Genomic DNA, 16,535 nt, shown 5'->3' with positions numbered 1-16,535 from the left:
AGAACAGGCAGCTCCTCTCAGTGTGGTCCAGGTGCTGTTTTGATTGGTTTGGGTGTCTTCAAATCTAAAGCACCTTCACTTCCTCTGGAAGCATTCTTCCAAAGGCCAATCAGAAACAGTCATCTTCTGACATCTTGACTCCAAAGACATAATATTTACATATAAAATTTAATAGCTTTCCATATATTTCACAACTCACTTTAGTTTAAAAATTTATGCTTGGACCAAGCAGTTCAAGCAGACAACCGTTTTAGGTATTCTGTATACATATATGTGTATATATATATGTATCCCTTGACACTGGATAGTTTAAAATCATAGCCATTCATTTTGATACCAAACTGAAGAAGGACAATTTCTCTCTGAGCCACTTGAAAAAAGGACTATAGTATAAGTCAGCTTCGCCTCACCAAGTAGATTTCACTTTAAAGACGGTATTACACATGGCATTCACCAGTGAGGATATGCCTGAAATGGTGTAGCTTATGCTGTATATACTCACTTCAGCGCATTCTGTACCAAATCCATTAGACCTATGCCCACCAAACCAACCTCAGTGGGGATGCCAAGAGGTAGAAACAAGGGACAAGTTAAAATAGGCCACAGACAATACCTTTGTCTTACATCATTCTCATTGCTCCCATGTGTACATAAGCTATGGCTCAGCAGTGGGTGTAAATAGTTCTGAAATGTGAAAGTCAATTTAAAAGGATTATATTGACTCTGCTTAGTAGCAAAAAATGCTTTAAGTGCCTTTTGGTGGGGAAAAAAAAGAAAATCATTATTACAATAAGAGGAAATACTGACCTCTGCTTGTGCTGGCTAGCATTTTCAACACGACTCTTGCACCTTTTTCAATTTCTTCCAGTTTGCTTTTTTGGGGTTGTTTTTTGGGGGTTTTTTGTTTGTTTGTTTTTTGGGGTTTTTTGCAAGGAATGTTTTGGGTTTTTTTAAGAAAGAGCACACTATATTAAACAGTTCTGTGAAGATTTCAGAAACTGTCTGGATGGCCATGTGCCTCTGATTTTTGCATGGGGGGAGGAGGGGGTTGTATGTATAGGATTCTGGGTTTGGGTTAAGTTGGGCCGGGTTGGGTTTTTTTGTGCCATTCCAAAATGTATTCAGATTTAGTAATTTTCAAAACATTTTAAAATCCATCTGTTTCCTATCCCACATCTTCATTCCTCTGGACAGTACTGACAGTCTGCCAAACTAAGCTGGCACAGACATTGGCGAGGCGGGAACTTGTGGCCACGTGTAAGCAGAGTGCTCTGTGTGCTTGGGCATTTTTTAGTCAAGAGAGGTAAGTGAATCTTCTGTCACTCACTGCCCAAGACAAGAAACTACCCCATTACCAGCCCATAATGTTATAGAGTTCAGAGCACGTTCTTGCTGTGGAAAGGATTATTTAACAAAAGTCTTCTGCTTCCAGTCCAACAGAAGATATTTCATACTGTAGAATTGCCCCTGAAGTCACACTGGTTACTCAGAGAAACACGAGCTCAGCTGTGGGCAGCAAGGTGAGCTGAGGCTCATAGCAGCACATTCCCAAACAGGGAGACTTGGACTGAGATCCAAAAATACAGAAGACACTGCAGTTTCCAAAACTCTGAGGCACGTGATCTTTTCTAGATTTTGCAGAACACCAACAGGACTGTCTGCAGCTACATTATAGCCATTTTGGGTTTTCTCCAGCCACATATAAAGGAGTCATAGTCACCTCTACTTTTAAAACTGAATCTCTGTTAAAACTGGGCAGCTATGAAAGAGAAATTCACTTGCATCATCATTTTGTTTCTTCTCTCTGGGGATGAATCACTACTCTATGTGTTTTACTGCAAGATTCACTATGCTGTCCTGAAAAATGTTTGAAACTGCAGATTCTAGAGACCAGATTTTTTTTAACTGTGAGGATATTTAGGGACATTGGTTTGAGGGGGGTTTTTTGTTTTTACCAGACATATAACACGTTGCTGTCAGGACGGGACTGAGAGGGGAAAGAAGGGAGTATCAAGAAATGTTGAAAATTTCTATTTAAATAGATGCAATTTTATGGTCTCAAAATCTATTTTGCAGTTTGGACAAAACCACCTTACGCCTACATGTCTTTCTCTTATTCCTATGTTGTTCACCTCTCTAGTCCCAACCATAAACACTGTTGGCCAGTGTAAGTATACTTTAATTGCTCTGCCAGCACTTCTTGTCTGATGTGTGATTCAGTCCCAAATTTAGCCTCAACTGGAGCCAAAGAGAAGAGAAAATTTAGAGTTATGAAACTCTCTTCTTGTCTTACAGCAGTCTAAAGGGGCATTTTAAAAGGAAGATAAGGTTAAAGCCTTTATATCTGTAATAACCTTTGATATTAACAGTTGACTCAAGTTGTTAAAACTCAGTTTTCTATGACTCTGTTTAAAAAATCTTTTGCTTGCTCTTTGGATTTTTCTTTATTCATTGCTTGAACTTCCATAGAACCTTTAATACTGAAATTAACCTGTCTAAACAGTGATGGTGTTGCTTTGTGAGTGGACCAAATAAAGTACTGCAACTAACCGCAAATATTGATTAAATGCAAAATTGATTTCTCTTAAAAAAAAAAAAAAAAAACCTCGGTTGGTTGGTTGATTTTTAGGAATTTGTTTTGGCTGGGTTTTTTTCTTAAATTGTAGTGGTAATCAAATTAAGAATTTGTACAGCACAGAAACAGAAAATCACAGTACAGATTTTTTATTTATTTATTTATTTATTTTTAAGCAGGTCTTTTCCTCCACATTACAGAATTTATTGCAAGGGGGTGGGGAGAAAGCAACAGAAGGAGTGAGAAACAGTCCCACGACGGAGATCTGGGATGGTTCTTCTGTCGCGGCTGGCGCAGCGCCGCGAGGTCGGGAAGAAGGAAGGGGATGCGCTGCTGCTGCCCACGGCACCGTGGCTGCCGCCCCGGCGTTGGAGTCCCCGGCGGCCCATGTGGCCGTGCCGCGGTCCGGAGAGCGGCCGAGGTGGGAGGCTGGCGGTGGCGGGCGCCGAAGCGGCGATGCCCGCGCCGCCCCGGCGGAGCCCTGCCCGGGAGGGTGGCGGGGCTGCGGGGCCGCTCCCCGGCGTCCCGCCCTCGGAGACCGCGCGGGGACACGGCGGCAGGGGGGGACAGGAAACGGCGCGTCTCGCCCGCTGGTGCCAGCCCAAGGGTGCTGCCCTTCCAGGCTCCGGGACTCGCAAGCAGGAGCCGGCGCGCCCGCGGCACGCGTTCGGGGCTGCCCCGGTACCCCCGCCATCCGCAGCCCTGCAGAGCGGGCGGGACAGGTGGATACAGCGAGCGCAAAGGGGCACCCCTCTGGCCGCCCTGTCTCATGGGGCTCGGGGTGTGGGCCCTGCTTCCCGGTCCTGGGGCTCTCGGCGCCGACCCGTCCCACCCCGAAGCCGGGAGCCAGCCCACGCGGATCAGCGCGTCTGTCGTGCTCGACCGGCGTGCGGCCACACTGTCCCAGCTGAGACCATTGCCGAGGAGTTTACAGGAGGGTTTACAAAGAAAGAAGGAGGGGAAAGGAAAAAAAAAAAAAAAAAAAAAAAAAAAAAAAAAAAAAAAAAAAAAGTTATTTGGGAAAAGGGAGAACGTGCGGGAGCCGACGTGGAGTCGGCAGGATTGAAGGGAGGAGGCACTGAGAGGAGCAGAGCCCTCCCGTGCTGGGCACTGCAGCAATCCCCCCACGCCGCCGGCCCTCACGGGCCCTCCCGTCCCCGCTCGCTGCCCCGGGGTGCCCGGCAGCTCTGCCCCGGCCCAGCCGCCGGGCACGGTGCTCCCAAAGTCACCGGGCACCTGACCACTCAGGAGAAGTTTCCTCTCCCTAATCGCTCTAGGCTAACTCCTCTGACACTCCGACACTTAGAGAACATCTAGGACACGTGTGGTTAGGAGTGATCAAAGAAGAGGTAAGATCAAAGATCACTTTAATTGCGAAAATGAGGCCAAATAAGATTTTCAGAAATCCAGCTACATATCGGAGGTTGTCAAAAGCACTGTTTTCGTTTAATGTAAGCAGTTGAAGTTGAGAAATTACTGGACACTTACATTCACATGACACACATATTTCACATTCCCTTTACTTACAAGCAACACAGATTACGCAAAAATAAACAGGAAAAATAGATATGTATATATATATATATATTTGGTCAAGCATTCATTCCAGGCAACCCGTCGCAGGGGTGAACTGCAGCCGGCCCAGTGCCGGTATCCGGCCCGGCGCCTTTCCCTCCTCCCCCGGCCGAAAACCGCCCCAGGTCCCGGCCGCAGCCGGGGGGAGAGGCACGGGCACGGCAGTGGAGGAGCAGGACGGGCACAGGGGCTTTGCGACGGGCAACGCAGTCCTGCCCCAACCCCGGGCCGCGCCGGGAAGGGGAAGTACACCGGGTTTCCCGGGGCCAAAGCAGCTGGGCTAGCGACAGGGGGTGGGGGGGACTCTTTGCAGGCGGAGGCTTGCAGATCCGCCCCGGGGACCGGCCAGCTCAGGCAAGCAGAACCCTCGGGACACTGCCTGCTTCTGGCCGTGTCTCTCAGGTTGCGGGGAAGGTCGCGCTTACCCCCGCCGGTGCTCGCCCGGCGGAGAGAGCCTGTCCCTTCCCAGTCTGCCACGAGATGCTGTTTTCCCCACCTGCGACTGCCGCTGGCTGATGCTCTCGGCCCCTCCCCTACTGCCACGGAGCACATGGCAATGTTTTGGTTGATCGGTTTGGATCGTTTTGTTGGGTGTTTTTTGTTTTTTTCTTCTTCTTTCTTTCTCTATTATTTTTTTTTTCCCCCTAGCAAAATGCGCCGCAGCTGACTGCCTCCAAAGCAACCGCAACGTCTCAGGAGAAACTTTCAAGCGGCTTAAGGAAGAGAAAAGAAGGGAAGAGAAAAAAAAAAAAAAAAAAAAAAAAAAAAAAAAAAGAGAGAGAGAGAGAGAACAAAAGGGGAGGGAAAAAAAAAGAGAGAGAGAGAGAGCGAGAAAGAAACGCTACTTCGCAGGCTGCTTTAGCTCCCTGTGCCGTTGCGTGCGCGGTGTACTCAGGGACAGTCGCACGGCGCCAAGCTTTTCCTTGCTGGGAAACACTCGGTCAAAGGCATTTAAAAAAATAATCCCCATAAATCTCCATATATAATGAGGCGTGCGGTTGGGGCGTTAGGTCCCATCATTTCCCTGTGCTGTGACAAAGGGAACCCCGGTGAACTGGCAGGTCCTAGCATACCAAAGAGCTGTCAGGCACACGTAACGCAGACGGGGACGTTGCTGCAAGTACTTTGCAAGATTGCCAAACACGGATGGTTTTCCCCTCAAGAACATCCACTTGAGGGTTCCACAAACAGGGAAGCAACGCGCCCAAAGCTCCTTCCTGCGCTCGAGGAGTCGCCTTCAGCCTCCATACTAACACCGCCAGACCGAGGTCGGACTCAGCCCTCTGCCGTCGCCTCGTAAATCCAAGAATAATCCCCGACACGGCGGTTTCCTGCATAGGGTGGTTTTGTTTTATCGATGCTACTCGGGCAGACACTGTGGTTTACAGCCACCACGCAAGCAACGACCTGCAAACCCTAAGTCTACCCAGAATGATGGAGAGAGGGAGGGAGGCGGGAGCGCCGGCGCCCGGCGGCTGAGGCCGGGAGAGACGAGAACGGCGGCGGAGCCCTCCCGGGCCGGGCGTCCCCCGTCGTTCCCCGAAGAGCCCTGCCGTGACCCGCAGGGCTTGTCCGGCGGGCGTAAAGCGAGCGACTCGGGCGCGCTGCGCGGAGCGGGGGTGCCGGAGACCCGCGCCCTTCGGACGGCGCTGCGCGGGGACTGGGCGGGGGCACACTGCGGCTAGGGGCAGGCGGGTGGAGGAAGTAACAGGACCCCATCAGCCCCGTCCCGGAGTGGTGTGCTTCACTGCCGGCAAAATTTGCACTTGATAATTTTCTTAAAAGCACTTTGGAAGTCTTTGTTGAAATAGGCATAGATAATGGGGTTGAGAAGGGAGTTGGAGTAGCCCAGCCAGTTGATGACTGCCCCCAGCCACTCGGGCATGTAGCACTTACTGTCACAAAAGGGCAGGACCAGGGCCACGATGAAGAACGGCAGCCAGCAGAGGATAAAGGTGCCCATAATGATGCCCAGGGTCTTGACAGTCTTCCTCTCCCGGGACAGAGCCATTCTCCTTTTGGCTTCCGTGTTCTTCTCGTTGCGCCTCTCGAAAGAGGGCGGCGGTGAGGAGCCGCACGCCTCGCTTGGCAGCGGCAGGTGAGTCTTGGAGGAACTGTTGCAGTGCTGGACCTCGATGATCTCCAGGGCGGTCCCGTCCTGGCCCTGCCGCACCGCGCCGTTGACACAAGCGCCGGGCTTGGGCTCTACAGTCCGCCGCCAGCTCTTGCCGGGCTCCCCGTTGCCTTTCTTCACGGCGGCCGGAGAGAGAGTGAGGCAGGTGTCGGCGATTTTTTTCTTCTCCGCTTTCTTTACTGTCTTTCGGATCCTAAAGCGTGCCGCCTTGAAGATGCGACCGTAGAGCACCAGCATGAGAAGAAGCGGAATGTAGAAGGCGCCGAAGGTGGAGTAGATGGTGTACCCGTGGTCCTTGCTGATGGTGCAGGCGTCGGGGTTCGAGCGGTCCTCCGGCGTCCTCCAGCCCAGCATGGGCGGGATGGATATCAAGAAGCCGATAAGCCAGGTCAGGCTGATGAGCACGGCCGCCCGCCGGGGAGTTCGCTTGTTAACATAGTCAATGGGGTCCGTGATGGCCCAGTACCTGTCCAAGGCGATGGCGCACAGGTGCAGGATAGAAGAGGTGCAGCAAAGCACGTCCAGCGAGATGAAGATGTCGCAGGTGACCTGCCCCAGCGTCCACTTGTTCAGCACCTGGTAGAGGGCCGCCATGGGCAGCACCAGCACGGACACCATGAGGTCGGTGACGGCCAGCGAGCCGATCAAATAGTTGGCCACGGTTTGCAGGGAGCGCTCCAGGGCGATGGCTGCGATCACGCAGGCGTTGCCACTCACGGCGCACAGGATAAGCGTGCCCAGGAGCAGGGAGGTGAGCACCTGGTAGCCCAGGTTCACCTCGGCGAGGCCGGGGCCGCTCGTCCCCTCGGGGGAGCGCGCTGGGGAGGTAGTGTTGTTGGCCACATCCATGCCGGGCGGGGGGTGGGGGGGGTCGCTTCAGGAGACAGACATGGGAAGAGATGCCGGTCACTTGTGCGCTCCCCTGGCAGGAGGCATAGGCGCCCCGTGCGGTTTGGCCACGCCGGGCACCCCCCTCTCCACCACCCCTCCCTCCCCTATATAGCGCGGCGGGAGGCGGCCGGAGCTCGGAGGACGGCGGCTGGCGGAGCCGCCCCGCGCCCGCCCATCCCCGCCGCCTCTGCCCGGCGCAGCCCTGCGCGGTGGGGGCGGCCCTCCTGCCGCCGCCGAGATTCTGCTCCTCTCTCTGCCGCTCTCCCGCTCCGTTCCCCCCTGCTCTGCCTCGCCGCGCTCCCCTGGCTTTCTCCCTCCCCTCCCTCTCTCCATCCCACCCTCCTTACTCTCGCTCCTCCCCTCCCTCCCTCCCACCTTCCGTATAGGTCTCGCTGGGTCTCCATGGTCGGGTGGGGGCAGATGTCATTCCCCTTCTCCCCCTCCCGTTTGGAGAGGCACGGCAGATAAATTCTCCACGACTCCCCTTCCGCCTGCCCCGCGTCCCTTCACAAATCGTTCCGCAGCTCCGCGCCCGGCCGCGGTGGCTCTGCGCTGCCCCTCCGGGCCCGGCGCCGGGCCGGGGGCCGAGGCGGGAGGCGGCGGGCGGTCTGTGGGCAGGCACCGCCGGGACACACACCCGGGCAGCGCGGGGCTGGCGCGGCCGGGCTGGAGGAGCCGACCGCCACCTGCAGGCAGGCCGAGGGTGCGGGGCTGGGCCGGGCACCGCCGGGACGGGACGGGGCGGGACAGCCCTGGCCGTGCGCCTCCGCTCCTCCCCGGGGATGCCGAGGGAGCGGCGGCGGCCGTGCGGGGGCAGGGGAGCGGGAGGCAGCGCTGGTGCGTGCCTCGGGAGGGACCCCTGTACAGCCCGACGGGGCTCCCGCTCAGCCGCTGATGAGTGCTGTAGCGATGAAAAGCGCAGCTGGGGATGATTGACGCTCTCGGCCCAGCGCCCGGCCGGCGGGGACTGCGCGCCGGCTCCGCGGAGAGCGGCAGTGCTGCTCCCCGGCCCTCCCGACGGGCCAGTGCAGCGCCCTCGGGGAATGGCTGTCCTCTCGCGACGGTAACAACAGCGACAGCGACCAAAAGAAGTGGTAAAAATGACTGAAAAAAAATCCCAAAACAAGCAGAAAAGCCCTTGTAGGTTGTAGCTCAGTCCGGTGGGAGGGAAAAGGCTGTGTCCGAAGGTGAAATGAGAAACATATTACTGAGAACAATCTTAAATAAAAGAGTGTCAGATTGGCACATCATAAGCAAATTAGTTATCATTCAGTAAACGGAACTAACAATCGCAAACCTAGGAAGAATCTGTCACTTGAAAAAAAAGAAAAAAAACAGTCTATATCAGGTTTTCTACTATCATGCAGCTCAGTGATGTGAGATCTTTCATTCTGCGCTGTTACTCTGACATGCAAACTTAGTAAACAAAACAAAACAAAAAAAAAAAAAAAAAAGCCAATCAAGTAGTTGCTTAACAGGAAAATTTTGTGATTCTAATTTATTCAAACTTGAGATGAGGTTCACAGAGTTTTGCACACCCTCGGGTTCCCATCATCTTCTTTCAGTCAACACTCAAGTTGAATTTACAGCTTCAAAACACTTGGACAGATTCCGGCCAGTTCCTTTTTACGAGGGGTGGAGACTGCATTTCTCTGCCCCAAGGCTTTCGGTCCCCTCTGTAAATGATCAAAGCATAGAGATTAACTGGATTAGTAGATCAGAGCTGCACCCTTGCGTGCCTGTTGTCTCAACCAATTGCAGTAAAATTTACAAGATCTGTGTCCTACTGAATGAAGACCTAATGCTGTTGAGACGAAATGTAATCGATATATAAGTATGTAATACGGCTTCACTATCAACACCTGTTTTCTTTTTAATGTCTCCTTAAATGCATGGCGTGGTTGGCTTCTGAGTAACTACCTCTTTAAAGAGTGTTTACCTACCGTGAAATGGAAGTCTGTGCTTCTTGCTGTTTAGCATCAGCCTGATTTAAAAAAAAAAAAAAAAAAAAAAAAAAAAAAAAAAAAAAAAAAGGTCTGAGAAGCACGCAAATTTCATCCAGCTTTCTTGCGTGGTGGTGGACAAGTCATTAGCTTAATTAGATTATTTTGAAATTAGCGTTTCAAAGCCACAAGGGATGCAGGCTGTTGGGGAAACTGTCTCCAGATACGCGCTGACACGGCCAAGTGAAGTTAATCCCAGACACTCTTCAGCGAGAAACCCGACAAGAAAACGTTGACAGGGTCCTTTTTCAACAGAAACATTTTAAATAGGCTTTATTTATTTTTTTTTTCCAGGGTCCAAAAGTCACTTCTCTCTGAATTAAATTGAAAAGCAATTTAGGCAACCATGGATGAAGGGGAGGGAGTAGGAGGTGCAAGACGTAGACAAAGTGAAAATTCATTTGAATTCATTGATATGAGAGTTTCTTTGATCCTATTAAACATTTAAACACCAAAATTCCACTTAAACTTTTAAGCAACTAAATGATGTCCTAATGTCTTTAGATAACCTAGGTAAGGCACCTAGGGAAATTCTTAAGGAAAACCCTATCCTCATACAGCCCAACCTGACTTGAGAGTAAATGAAAGCTTAAAAAGCACAGTCTTAAAAAGTCAAATTAAAACATTAATATTATTCAGTTAAGATACAGCTTTAAAACATTAATATTATTCAGTTAAGATACAGCTGCAGCAAACAAGGGCGTCCTCAGTAAGTACAAAACCAAAAAGCATTAACAATGGTGTCAGAACATTCTTTTCTGAGCAATTTCATTCTACACTTTTCAAAAATAGAAAAGGAGAGATTACATATTCTTGATGCTCTCAGATTATAACTTTATTATCTATTTGTCTATGTAAAACTGAAATTCCACAAGTTGATCACAACTTTTTTTTTCCTGTGGTTGCATATCACACTTTGGTTTGAAAAGGATTTGAATCTCTGGCTTTTTTTTTTTTCTTTTAGCTTTTCACTATGACAAAATACAGTATTTGTGATAATCAAGAAATTATTTTCCAGGAATGCTTTCAAAATGAAAGGGTTAAAGGACTAGGGAGGGAAGGAAATTAATTATTTCAGGTCACTGAAACTGGTAGAGTGTGTACAGGTTTCTGAGAGAGAAGCTTCAAAATGTAGAAAGGAAACATGTGACAGGAGGCAACATACTGAATAGTGCCTTCTTGAATTTTCTATTTAGGCATCTTGGAAGTATAGTCAAAAGGAATCCTTACTACTCCACACAGTTCAAAACCTTCCAAGAAACAGCTGTAATTTTAAAATCCAGAAAAGCTAAGAAGAATTTAATGTCTGAAGTGGCTATATCATGGAAACACATCCTCTTCACACAAGGACATGCATTTCGCTGCAAGATCCACTTCAGGATTTCTGTTCCCACATTTCATAAAGCACCAAATATTTCACAGTAGTTTAAAATATCTAAGCTTTCTCCTTAAAGACCAAAAGATATTAGAGGGTGACCGAAAATCTCAAGGCCAAAGCTAGTGTCGTGGCTGCCTAGCTCTGAGCCAAACTATTCTGGATCAAAATTAGTCCAGATTTGGTAAACTGTTCAGTCCTGATTTTGTGGACAGGATGAATCAGCTAGGAAACTGAGGGACTTTTGGTATCAGTAGCAGAACTGTTCCTGTCCTATCTCTGGGTATAGATAGTTTGTGAATCCTGGATAGGATTTCTGGATAGAAAATCATACTTCTGAACAGGGAAAAAAATGAATTAATCCTACAGTTAGTCTAGTCAGAGTAAATACACTACAAAGCCAGTACAATAATACAACAAGGAAGCATAAATTTTCAACTTCTGAATCACCTTTTTTTCCATTTTAATATTTTTTCCTCTTTTAGAGCAAGGAAGGGGGCTGGGTAATTGTCCACACAGCCAAGCCAAGAATTGGCAACCTATGGCCCAGTAGAAGATGTGCAGCAATGAGAAATTCCTGTGGTCCTGCAAGAATCATCTGGGGTTTAACAGAGGCTGCTGCATGAGCACATCACAGCTTCAGTGCTGAGTTAGGTGCTGCAAATTACTGAGATATCTCTCAAGCTGCTCCTTAACACTCCTAGTTCTGCAAACACAGAACAATGGCATCCAAGGTCAGGCCTGGAAAGATCTGTTAGCTCCATGCCAGACATGTGTAAGCAGCTTCATGTCTTTGAGATGTCTTGAGGATGGTACAGCTGGGTTCACATGCTGCAGTTTCAACTTCTGCTGGCTCTGTACCAAAGTCAGTCAGATTTCTGTTCCCTCTTTATTGCATACTTAGAAATGGATCAGTAATCTGGGCCTGTCAACCCAGAGGAATAGTCTGTAAGAAGCTGGAATAACTACCATCTCAGAATGCTGAAATACCTGTCTATTTCTTTTTTCCCCATGGTATTGACCGTGTTTTCCATGGCTTCAGATATCCCACTTGACACTGTCATGACAGCAAACAGTGGGCTGATGGCAAGTTCCTGTGTCCTATTCTCATTCCATTCAGCTGCTTTATGGCAATTCTTATGCTCATCATTTTTATTAAAGACAGAAACTAGTTATTTATAACATACACACATATTTATTTGCTACTTTTGCCTTTCTCTGCCAAGAGCTTATAGTAGTAAGTAAAATTACAGCATAACTCAGCAGGGCTCACAAAAGGGGATAATCCATTTCACCTCACACTTTTAGAAATAATAGAAGAGTAGGTAAACATTTAATCTAAAATGAGTGTAATGTATATTCAAGCAATATCCCAGAAGTGAAACTGTTGCTAGTGATGCCTGCTGTCTAAATCATGGGGCAGCTTTTATGCAAAGAAGTATAAGATCAATTTTAAAAGATATATGTTTTCATATTCTCCCTTTTTGAAGTAAAGAGACTTTCATTTGTTTGAACCTAAGTTTTTGTAACTTTATGCAAACTTCTCAGAATTTTGGCATTCTGTGAAAACTTTAATTTAGGCTACCTTTTCGGTGTTGCCCCTTCTGCAACACAGTGCAGCTGTGATGAAGGAAGAGCTGTGAGAATGTCTTTTAACCATTTGTGCACACTCTTGCTACTAAAGCTGCTAAACACGAATTTGACTCGGGAGGAACTCTGGGAGAATCTACTTAGTCATCTCTAATCATGCTGTGGGGAACAGAGCAATGTTCCAACTCTGCTGAGGTTTTTATCAGCACATCCGTGTCAGAGACAGGGGGCAGCAATACACAGAGCTGGTGCATTAGGAGCCGGTTAAGAATCACCTGTGTGGTGCAATGCAGTCCCAAGAAGCCAGAATATTGCCAGAATGTTTTTTTTAAAAACTATGTTCTAATATTTGCGATCTAATTAAAAACACTCACTCGCAATTCATATTTTCTCGACGTTTGCAAAATAAATCATCTTAATAACATCCAATATACAATTCTAAACTTGCTGACTAGCACTGAGGAACTACATAGTTAAATCAGGCTTTTTCTTATAGCTAATTAAGATGTTTCATCACATTTATTTAACATTCACATTCATCTTATAGCAAAATACATAACTAGCTTAAAATATTTGCAGAAAATACATGCCCACTTACAGAAGTATTCATGATCTTAGGCAATTTTCACAGGTTTTATGCAATATTTGCGTAATTGTTTAAACAAAGGGTGCCAATATATTCCAAGCTTTGGAATAATTTCTAGTTCTTCTCTCGTTAGTGTCTTTATTTATTTAACAGATGCACTCAACTTTTTTTGGTTATTTCTACCCTCCAAAAAAAGACTAGCTTCTAAGTGAGAAGAAATTTAATACAATTAACATTAAAAGACTCTCCAGTAAATTTTAGTTTAAGGAGATTTATGCACTAAAGAATTGTATTGCAAGGAAAATTTCTGCCATTTTTATATATGTATAGTATTTCACTTCAGAGGAGACAAAGAAACAAATTGTTCTATAAGAACAATACATTATGAAAAAAACATCTCTAGCTAGACCTCTACAGGCCTCATCTTTAACTACCAAGCCAATCTAAATGAGTTTATCCGTATTTTCCAAAACAAAGTTAAGGTGTGTGAATCTTACAGTTGAGTAGCAACAACTGGTATAACAACTGATGACTTCTGCTCTTATCATGTCAGAACTTCAACGCTACATTAGATTAAAAGTAAATTACATAGAATCATTGTCTTCTTATCAACAAAGAGAGAAGTTAGAGCTTCAAAATTATTGCTTATAAAGGATATAAACTCTCCAATTTTACGCGCTCTGGCTGGAGCCCAACAGTAGTGCCAGCAGTTCAGTAGTGTATTAATCCATGTCACTTAATATATATATATATGTTATTATGATTTCATTTCCATTTTCTCACATTGAAATTAATGTAATACTATTATTTTTAAAATACAACTTGGAAAAAGCAGGGCTGATGTACAGACAATAAATGTCTTGTCTTTGCAAACAAACTTTATCCTTTCAAATGAAAAGCAATTTGTTTTATCTACACGGAGATGAGTCACTTGGAGTTAGAAAGGCCCACACAGACTCTGCTTTTAAAGTGACATTGACAAAGACCATGAGGATATTGTCTTTGCTGTTCTATTAATGTCTTTCACCTAGGGCATTATTTGGTATAGTAGTAAACCGCCATGTATTAAAAAAAATCTGGGCCCTTGTCATGAAGAAAAGCTGTGGGGGTTTTTTTGCTGTAGGTAAATGTGCTCTTGAGGAATTTTTCTGCTGCCAATGCCTTCTCTGTCTTTAAGAGTTTTCCTGGTACAACCTCTGTGCCATACACAAATGCTAGTGCTTGAGGCAGCTGGAGTGTACAGACAGGGATAGCATAAGGCAGAAGTGCCCCTTCAGCAACATCCCCTACCTGCTGCCAGTTAATGAAGGCCTATTCATTGCTGCTGCTCATTGACCTTTTAAACACCCTACTAACTAATGGGCTTCAGGTTAGGTTAATCACCCAGTGTTCCTATTTAACAAATGGAGTTCAGCAACAAACGAAAAACAGATCCACAAAAGCTGATGCCTTGAATGTGCAGCCTCTTAATCCTTCCATGATCAAATATTGAGAGGAGAGTTTCTTAGCCTGCTCTTACCAAAGTAGTTCAGCTACCCAATTCCATCAGCAGATCTAGATACCTCAGAAAATTGCTGTCTATTTTCAAGCAGTTTTAAAAATCCTGGGGTTTTAGGTATAGCACGATGAAAGGCAGCACTGCTACCTTGTCTTGGTTGTGTTTGTATGGGATTAAGCCAGCTCAAAATAAACTTGCTGGACATAGCTCAGTCTGTGAATCCAGACGGATCTTAGATGTCTCCTCAGTGTTGCTAGGAAACAATAATTTCTCAGTATTCATCGCAGCAACAATGTGGGGTCTCTTAGGTTGACCAGGGAAGCAAACAGTGAAGAAGGCCAGGATACCAGTGAGTAGCTCAGGCCACTGTCCCCCAACCTCATTTCCAGTCCATTCACCCGATGGCCTTAAAGGGGATCAGCAAAGGAAACCATACAATGAAGGAAAATAGGTGTTTTGGCTAATCATGGCACGTGGAAGCACACAGAGGGTAACACGTTATATAACCTAACGAGTGAGTTTACTATCATGATAAGCCATACAGGTCCTGTCTGCTACGATGGAACAAAGATCACAAAGCTACATTGAAGTGAAATTTGATCAAGTCTTAGCACTAGCAAAGGAGTACAGACAGTTTCATGCTATATCTGCTATATCTTGGCCACTGTTCTTTGATCACATTAATTCTTTCCCAATGTTTTTGTGGTTTTGTTCCACACACCCCCGCCCCCCCCCCCCCCCCCCCCCGCCCCCAGGTCTCCTATCCCATCAATCACTCTTTATAAATTCCTAAACTCTAAGCAAAATTTGTGCTCTCTGACCACCTCTGTCACATCCACCACAGACATTCAACATTCCTTTTCTAGTTGAGTCATCTGAACTCCCTCTTCACATTTTCTGTTGTCACTCAGTTAAGTTCAAAATAAGTAAAAACTGATGGGTTGTTTTAGCCTGAGATCACCTAATTAGAGGGTCCATCAGTTTTAATCCCACCTGAGCAGATGAGACCAGATTTTGAGGCTCTCAAAACTCTCTGAATGGCACATTACAACTGTGTAATTGTAGTGCAGTATCCTGCTAAAACTTTCAGGAATCTTCATTTACAAGGAGGCTTTTTGAGAATTAAAATCTTGCCCGTAGGCACATATTGCAATGAACTCAGTTACAAAGCTAGAAGCTTACTAATTTGGTTATAGGCTATCTCCAACTTCTTACATTAAAGAACTCATCACTGTAGCACCTGTATCTTTGCCACTATTTTAAAAACAAACAAACAACAACAACAGAATCTAAAAAAAGATGTTAAGAAAATTTTAATAAACCAGACCCTTCCTCTCCAATAATTATCTCTTAATGACTATTCATACAAAAGGGTCATGATATGTTTTATGCATCCAGTACATCATGTATCCCTCAAGGTTCATCACAGTTTCTCTTGATAAGACAAATTTTATGTTAGTCATGAAAGGCTAGACAAGCTTATTTTAACCTGTAGTCTGTTGCAATCACAATTACATTACTGTAAAGAAGAGCTGAATTATGTCCCTGAGAGGAGCAATTAATTTCTATCTTTCCAATTCTCCAGAGGGGAGACTAAAATGCTGGTTTTTATCTGTCTCTGTGTTTCCATCTCCTTTAGAAAAAAAAAAAAAGAATATGGCAAAAGCCTCTTTATTTATTCCCCAGTGGGACATTCTGTTTTTCCCCACTCAACACTGATTATGTAAACTAAGAGAAAATGTAGTATATTCATTAACTGTACAAAGTTATTCTTAGGTTTTCCTAAAGACGACTCCAAGAAAATTAGCACTGGAGTCACTCATCTACAGTTCACTTTCGATCGGTCCTCTTCTGCACTATATTCCATTTTAGTAAGAAAGCAATGTTATGATTTCCGCCTTGCATCCAGTTGCATTTTGCTTATTCTCCATTTCTGTTTGTTCAAGACTGTAGTGAGCAGTTCTGCTGGCTAAGGCCTTTCAAACAAAAAATGTTCCTGCATAAATGCACATATTGCTTTTGTTTGTCTTAATGTCAGATTAATATTGCCATACTGAGAATAAATTTGCTTGTATTTATTTGTATTTATTGCAGGACAATGAGAGACACAACAGCTGTGGAAGACGTCATTTATGATTCTTTGTGTCTGCAATATCATACAGGTTAATAATATATTTGGGTCTAAACACAAAACAGAGGACCTCTGGAAAAAATAACTACCCATTCTCTTATGCAAATCTTGTATGTTCATTTAGAGATTCACGTTTTAAACTGTGGCTGCATCCTTCTCTGTGGTGACTCCTATCAT

The 16,535-nt window shown here is 46.0% G+C and overlaps 1 protein-coding gene across 1 annotated transcript; it reads right to left on the bottom strand.

Annotated features, from left to right (window-relative positions):
• Positions 1-5,801: 5,801 nt before the first annotated feature.
• On the bottom strand, positions 5,802-7,195 carry HTR1A (5-hydroxytryptamine receptor 1A). The gene has a single exon (XM_040090365.1). It carries the CDS (start codon positions 7,131-7,133, stop codon positions 5,895-5,897), a length of 1,239 nt encoding a protein of 412 aa, XP_039946299.1. The 5' UTR covers positions 7,134-7,195; the 3' UTR covers positions 5,802-5,894.
• Positions 7,196-16,535: the final 9,340 nt, after the last annotated feature.

The sequence above is a fragment of the Hirundo rustica genome, chromosome Z, assembly GCF_015227805.2.
Source record: "Hirundo rustica isolate bHirRus1 chromosome Z, bHirRus1.pri.v3, whole genome shotgun sequence".
Classification (NCBI taxonomy): Eukaryota; Metazoa; Chordata; class Aves; order Passeriformes; family Hirundinidae; genus Hirundo; species Hirundo rustica.
Note: the sequence above shows the minus strand (reverse complement) of the source record. Positions and strands in the feature narration are given on the sequence as shown.

Bases quoted from the DNA above. Each gene is read 5' to 3' on its own strand.
- HTR1A (XM_040090365.1), bottom strand. From the start codon at position 7,133: ATGGATGTGGCCAACAACACTACCTCCCCAGCGCGCTCCCCCGAGGGG.